The sequence below is a fragment of the Poecilia formosa genome, unplaced genomic scaffold (assembly GCF_000485575.1).
Source record: "Poecilia formosa unplaced genomic scaffold, Poecilia_formosa-5.1.2 Scaffold522, whole genome shotgun sequence".
Classification (NCBI taxonomy): Eukaryota; Metazoa; Chordata; class Actinopteri; order Cyprinodontiformes; family Poeciliidae; genus Poecilia; species Poecilia formosa.
The window spans coordinates 290,744-298,778 of NW_006800461.1; the positions used below are offsets into that span (position 1 = coordinate 290,744).

Sequence of the window (8,035 nt, forward strand, 5' to 3'; positions counted from 1 at the left end):
ACTTCTGTTTAACTATTAACTTGTGCGTCAGCTGACTTCCCAGAAACTGGTGCTTTTTTTAAACAGAAGGGCGTGCTGTTGCTACAGGGAGGCAGACTTGCTCGCAACCAATACCCACGCTCAAAAGGCGGTTCCTCCCCGGTATCAGGTTTCAGTTCTGAGAAAGAAGCCGTTGAACAGAACATTTGAGCAATAGAATGGTGAAATGGAGCCATTAGTTTTCAGAACTAAGAGTAACTCCAGTTCCTGCAGATATTTTCTCATGCATCAGGACACATTTCCCTAGTAAAGGAAACAAATTCTCAAAGAAACTGTACTCTTAGAGGCCAATTTAGTCTTGGGCTTCTTTATCTGTGCAGATATGCCTTTTGTATGCAGAGAGCAGTTTTAAAACCACTCCCTTAAAACCATCCCGTGAAAGGAATGCAGTTACCTGCTTTAAAGCCTTTCGGTTTGCAGCTGCGCCTCTCTCATAGTTCAGAAGCTGCAAAGTTCAATTCGATAAGTCTGGTAAACCACAACAGATGTACACTTTTAAAGCAAGCAACTAACGTTTAGAACAGAAACTGCACAAAAATACCCTTGATTATGCCGATTTGCTTAAAGAGGTTTCCCAGAAGATTTTCAATTAGTTGGAGTTCAGGTTTGGAAACAAAAGATTTAATCTGTGACCAAACCAGTTTGAGTTTCGTCTTCTTTCACTGAGTCACTAGAGCAGAATTCTCTTCTGAAATTGAGACAATATCTAGATAAACTTCTCATCTTTTTTATTTGCTTCTGTAAGAATTTCACAGAAGAAATTTAATTTACCAACAAGCAAACAAAAATAAAAAAAAGAGTTAACTTCCTGTTCCTTTATGGCACTCCCTGCTTTCTGCACAACCAATCCTCTTGGTAAATGCTGCAAACAGCAATTTGAATTTGCCTCAGCCTTTAGATCTCCCCTGAGCAAAACAGCCTTTCTTCAATGAGCCATGTACAGGTAACTAAGAACGTAACCAACATCATTATTCACAGGAGTAAACCAGAGGACAGCTGTGAATCGTCTCCATAGAGTCTCCCCTTCATGTCCTCCACTGTCATGTTTGTTCTGTAACCATAGACTACAGCAGGATCTGAAAATAAGGTGAAGTCCCAAACCATCACCATGGTTTTCCCTGCTAGAGGCTTGATGTGGTGGAAACAAAATATTAAGAGTGCCAGAGAATTAATGAGCAGAACCTCAATCCTTGGTTGGAACCAATAAAACATGTTTAAGTCATCGGTTTCTAGGTAGCTGAAGCCTGTCTGAATCAGGATGTGGATGTTATGCAACTCTGAAGATGTTTTGAACCCCTTTGACCCCAGTTCAGCACTTTGAGCTTGTGCACCAGCTTTGCATAAAAAAACTCTGCAACGTGCAAAACTGCAGATGCAACCCTGAGCTCAGTCAAATAGGAGGTGCTCAAATTTCGAGGAAACTGCAGCAAGCGCTATATTGGTTGTGGTGTGAATAAACAGAGGTTTCTGACCCATAAAGTGTCAGAAATTTACAGCACATATCCTATTGGTTGTTTAATGTGATTAAGCAAGACTGCCTGTTCAGAAAGACATTATCAAAAGTTCAAACAGTTTAATTTGTTTTATTATTCTGTACATATGCTTTTAGCTTAAATCTGAATGTAGCCATTGGTGTCTCTTGGACACAGCAATTTTAACAATGACATACTATGTGCAAATCAATCCCTCTACCCCGAACGTTTGTGAACTATCCAGACCAAAGTCCAAATGCTCATAAAAGTTTTCAAGGAATGGGTGTCATTCCTGCAAAATGCTATGGATAAATGGTTAGTTTCTATTGGTTTGGCCTGTGATTTCATTAAAAATGTTTGATAAAAATCACAAATAATTCTAGTTGTAAACAGATTGCCCCACCCCCCCAAAAAAGATTTAAATTAAAAATGTGCTAAACAATAGCATAATCATTAATTTTACATACAATATAATGTCATTAGAAAAATAAATTTATTCATACATAAATAAGTTTGAAAAATGTTTTTACAAAAGACAAAAAAACAAAAAAAAAAAACAAAAAAAAAACATGATATTCAAAGTTAAACTTCCATTTCAGAGTCCAAAACAGAAACTGGTGACAGGAGAGTCCATTAAGGTCTCAAAGTCCAACAAATTCACCTGATGAGAAAGGCTAATGTTGCCCCAATACCAGCGACCCCAACAAACGCCATCAGCGTGTTCCTCACTGTAGACTCAGGATCTGATACTCTAAAGAACTCCACAAAGCCCTCCTGAAAACAAAAACAAAAAATACATTAGTTTCAAATCCACAGAAGGTTCTCAAAGTGAGCCAGCAGTGGGGTGCAATAACTTACCCATGAGTTGTTTTTTGCTAGCCAGTCCCGCTGGTTTTCCAGGAGATACGTGGATATTTCCTTGCTCACCAGCTCCACGCAATGCTCTCTGCCCCTCTCCTTCAGGTGCTGACACACTGCAGCCCCGAACGCCACCAGGCTGACGATCCGACCCCAGTTGGTGGTCCCGTCTGAAAAGAGATTCTCTGCTACTTCCGTAACAAACCCCATATTGTCCGGCTGGTTATCCAGAGCAAGCCTGTTGAGCATACCTGAGAGGAAAAGAAATGACTTGGAGTCAGAGATCCATTTCGATTACGGTCAGAGAAGCATTTATGTCGTTACTTTTTACTTCCGCTTAATTGCATAACAAGTAGAACGGGTACATTTTAAATGAAGTATCACTTCCTTGAACGTCTATAAGGGCCAAAAAGGCCAACAATGGCCAAAACAGCTGTTTTAAACATGCATCCAGTTTTATAAAATATACACTGTAAATATTTCCTGTGGGTGAGGCAGGCTATGACTCAACTGTGGAAAAATCCTACAATGGCGCCTACTTACCATTGTATGCATATCTGTGCTTCGACAAAACGTCCTCCACCACCCTTTTCATCGTAGATAGAGCTTTATTTTGACTCCACCGACACTTTGAAAGTCCTGTAAAATTTCTTAGAAAACTGCTAATGAGCTCCATTGTGTCGTTATCCAGCACTTGGTTGCTCGCACGTACAGCAGACGCGTCGGTTTCACTGTCTTGCTGCGCTGGAGTGCATGGCAGAGAGCCTTCGTCGCTGTCGTCGCTGCTCTTCTGGAGGCTTTTTGCAACATATCCATTCGATGCGGACACTGCGAGATTCGTCGGGCGTTTCTTGTAGGGATCCTTAGGCGAATGAAGAGAATCTACAGTGGCTCCCATTGCGACTTCAGGCACAACGAGCCCCTGGTCGTAGTGTGTTTGTCCATCCCCGACTCCATTTTGAGAAAAAATTAGATAGTTTAATGCGGTTGTCGAATTAGCCGTCATATTTTCCTTTGAAATGGGATTAACTGGTTAACAAAGAAGACTCAGCTAATTGAAAAGGCTAGGTAGTTAGTTAAATAAGCCAATCTATATTCCACTCATTCTGCCAGATTCAGGTCCTCGAGAAAAGACGAAACGAAATGGGAGCCAATAAATAGAACGCTTCATCCTGCCCCTCTTTGACGTCACTTGCCACGCCACGCCCCCCGAAGGAAACACTCGTTTAAAAAAATTGCTTTACTCCAGAGTTTGTGTTCACAAACTAATAATTTGAAGTTGAGAGCTATTTCATGAAACTGGATATTCACTTAAAACTCAGCTGTGTTCTGACTGATATTAGCAGTTTCAATGATCTCAGCGAAAATCAATACAATTAAGTAAAAATCAATACAATCAAAAAATAGCCTTTGTTTTATATATAAAAAATAAAAGTAAATAATTATCTCATTTATATATAGTTTGGCTTCTGTTTCTGGATATGCTTTCTATGCACTTGTGCACATATCTGGAATTTTCCTTACTACATTTTATTTGCTTCAGTTTCTGGAAGCGCTTTCTATTCACTTGTGGAAGATACTGGAATTCACTGGAATTTCACCGGAACTGGCTGGCGGGGTGGAAATTCATCCTTTCGAACTCAGCCAATATACTGCTCTAGCTCCCCCTAGTGGTCAGTTTAAGTCTTACACCTTTAAAGTCTATTTTCTCAAATCTCTTATCGTTTGAGATTATTTTACAAAAGTGCGTGTTACAAAAATCCCTTGTACCGGAGCAGAACTCAATACATTATAATAGTTTAAAACAATTAAAGAAATACTACAATTATATATCTTGACAATTAAGTATAAGTAGTCATATAAATAATTATAAAAGTATCAATAAATTGAATAAAAATCTTTTTATACATTTTCCAACTCCATTGAAATTTGTCCCTAGTTTTTGTCAAAACCGTCAGACATAAAAAATAATGTAAAAAAAAAAAAAATCAGGCATTTTGGGGGGCACCAGAACTTCTAAGGACCCCATGACCACTTCCTTTCTTTTCCTTTGCTAAGAGGGGTTGTTAGCTCTGGTTATCTCATGTTATTCTTTAGTTTTTTTCTTCTTTTTATTCCGAAGTTGTTTGTCACAACCATGATGTGTCAACTCCATAACTGACAATTTACAAAACTTTGATGAAATTTTGTGAAATAAAAGCTTAGTTTTAGTGTACAGTAAAGATTTCATGGACCTGATGAGCTACAATATGGCCTCCTTCAGAATAACATCATATAAATTTAGGTAGTATGGCTGTTCGTCAACTCCATCAGAGTTTTTCTGACTCTTTCAGTGAAATTGTTGACAAATCTCACTTAAATGTGCAATTAATTCATTTTAATGTATTTTACATGAATTGCATTACTTCACATGTATCAGGTTTTCATTTTATTCACTATTTTGTCACCCCCTTCAGTTCTGTGTCAACTCCGTCATGCACTGTCAACTCCGTCAGATGGACTTTTTTTATATATATTTTTTTTTGTTTGTTTCCTGAGAAGCATTTGCCTGTAAAAATGAATAAAACATCACTAATAAAAAAATTATATTTATTTTTCTCAGATGGTGATGACAAAGTTTTGGGTCAGGTCGATTAAAAATGTTCTCTTTTTTTTTAATGTTGCAACTGGGAGCCTACACCTTAGCATCTTTACATTTCCAAAAGATTATTTGTCATATTTACACACATAAGATGAAAAAATATTTTTTAAAAATTGGGGAAAATTAAAATCCATTTTGCCCCTATTCTCAAGAATCACTGTCTCATCATAATCTAATGTTCACTACCATCTGATCCCTTACTTCAGTCCCTCTCATTCAATCACTAGATCTCTTTTTAGTCTTATTTTGGCTCCTTCTCAAGCAGTATGATTTTATTATGGATATTTAAAATTTTTATAAAACTAGCAACATTGAATATGACACTTCAGCCATTCTGTTGTTTTCTGTAACATAATAGTACTGTCTCTTCAGTTTGAGACTTCTAAAAATCAAGGCTATCTTGAATGAAGATGTGCAAAGCACCCAGGTGTCAAACAAGAAATTGGATGCAGATGTATTTAGTTTTGTCTGCAGGCAGGGTCATTGTATGTTGATATTTTTGGCTGCAGTGAGGTAGGGCCAGTGTCCTTAGCCTGATCTAATGGGTTTGTCTTAGACTAGCGGTTCTCAACGTGGGCGGTACCGCCCCCAAGGGGGCGTCCAGAGTACGGCAGGGGGCGCTGGCGGACATTTTTACAAAAGGGGGCGCTGGGATGCCTTTGGGGGGCGTTTGGTTGAAGGTAAACTTTACACTTTAAATGCACAACAATGCCAGTTTAGACTTTGAGCAACTTGGTAAAACTGTATTGTGTAACATTAAACCATGCTTGGCTGCAACAATATACATGACAGCTCTTCTTCTAGTCAGTGTTTGTTAGCTTCTGTTAGCTTCTTGGCGCAGCTCCGTTCTCCTGCTACTGGTAGCTAAAATCACGATACCCTCACTGTGTATCCCTCTGAAAAATGAACCCATTTAAATAAAGAAATCCATCCATAGTGATACCACGATAGAGAGCGTTGATTTTATAGCTATAACACCGGAGCTGTAAGTGGTCTGGTATGAAATGGGGGTGATAGAACAACGCAGCACTTTTAAATTTCAATAATCAGACTGCAGAAATTGTTTCCGTTGTTTTAAAAGGTTTATGTCAGTCTGCCTTTTCCCCATCGACACGCTTCCCGAACGCCATGCACCTTAGGGGCTTAAAAAAAAACGACGCGCACATTGCGCAAAACTCTGAAATAGGAGTTTATAGGACATAAAACGGAGCGACGAACTAGATGTGAATTATGGCATAAAAACAGAGAATCGGACGCTGAACAGTGAAAAATCAACACATGATGTGAAACATATGATGATTAGGCGGCGCAGCAGGTGATGAGTGAAGATTACTGATGGTCAATAAATGATAACGATAAAATAAATCTAGCAACAGGAAAGAAACTAAAGTGGACATAGCAATAAACCAAGAGAGGATAATTACTAATCAAAGGAAACTAAATGGAAATGAATGAATAACAAAATGCAAGAATAAACTAAGAAGCTAAAGTAAATACAGAGGAATAAACTGGTATGGCAAGACCTTTCGATCAATAACACTATTTTCAGATAAAAAGTAAAATAATATTGTTGAAATGTCATGGGTTTGTTGAGACCACATCTAGTACTGAGAATAAATATATCTTACAGATCATAACAGTAAATAACTTATCACTTATTCATGTTTTTAATTAGATTTGATTAAGAACCAGATTTGTTCTTTGTCATTTCTGTCCAGTAAAACTATTAATCTATAAATCAATAGACAGGTCTACATAAAGATATAATCAATGTTTCTGTCTCATATTTCTATGGCATTAAAGGACCTGGAACTTTTGTTTTTCCACTGAAAGCTCTGGATTGCACAATAAATGCCATGTGGGTGAAGTTTTATGGATGATGCTCTGATGTCCCATTCTCCTGAAGGCAGCACAGAGCTGCACCACCAGAAACAGAAACACTGAAGAGAAGAAGAGCTACGATTAATGTAGTTACAGTTCTATCCATGTTTTAATGCTGCAGAGCTCAGTCGGTTTGCGGATAGATCAAAGTTTAAACTGGCATGTTGAACATCTTTTATCTGATCATTTTCTGGAAATTTTACAACTAGAAAATGGCACAAAATAAGAATATTTTTTCCAATCTGATTGGCTGCTGTTAGACCTACCAATTTTAACTTGAATGTTCATTGCATTTTTCGTAGACGCCTGTGAATATAATTTCTATTCCCATGGCTTTTTTGTTTTCTGGGAAATTATTTTTGATAAATACAGAAACACGCATCAAAATCAAAACATCTACAATAGTGATAGTGATATTAATGGTCAGTGCAAAGTAGCCTACAAATTTATTTGGTGGGGCTAGGGGCTAGGGGGCGCTGGCCCAAAAAAGGTTGAGAAACACTGTCTTAGACCAATGGTGTCCAAAGTCGGTCCTGGAGGGTTGGTATCTTGCATGTGGTAGTTCTCTCTCTGCTTCAACACACCTGGATCAAATGGTGGCTCAGTAGAAGGACTCAGGAGAAATGCTGAGGAGCAAGTTAGTACCACCAGGCAGAAAACTAGAAACCAGTGTCTGCCTTGAGATTTAAGGCAGTGGACACCACTACCTTAGACGCTGATCCGCATTTCAATGGTGATGGGATGGCGCTGGTACTCTTGAGCGTGTCTGAATGGGACCCTTATTTATTAGCACGCAAGCTACAGATTCCTTGAAATGTAAGAGATTTACCTTCTCCAAGAAGTTAAAAAACAGTAAGTATGATGTCAAGATGAAGACCTGGTTCTGATGATCAATACATTCTTGACCTTGGGTATCTGAGGTTTGACATGATTCCAAATTTATTATCAATCAATCAATCAATTAAATTTTATTTGTATAGCACATTTCAGCAGCAAGGCATTTCAAAGTGCTTTACATAATTAAAATGCAAACAGCATGTGACATAGAATAAACAGTGAGAAAAAGAGATTTTGAAAAAGATTAAAAAAAAAAAGATAAAAATATTAAAACCCGCACCCCTTTTAGGATTTCAGTTAAACGTCG

At 38.0% G+C, this 8,035-nt stretch overlaps 1 protein-coding gene across 1 annotated transcript; it reads right to left on the minus strand.

The window, feature by feature from the left end:
* Positions 1–1,598: 1,598 nt before the first annotated feature.
* On the minus strand, positions 1,599–3,514 carry mcl1b (MCL1 apoptosis regulator, BCL2 family member b). Its single transcript, XM_007540183.2, has 3 exons — positions 2,913–3,514; positions 2,370–2,620; positions 1,599–2,285 (listed from the first exon to the last, which is right to left on the minus strand). The coding sequence occupies exons 1-3, from the start codon at positions 3,373–3,375 to the stop codon at positions 2,169–2,171; spliced, it is 831 nt and encodes a 276-aa protein (XP_007540245.1). The 5' UTR covers positions 3,376–3,514; the 3' UTR covers positions 1,599–2,168.
* Positions 3,515–8,035: the final 4,521 nt, after the last annotated feature.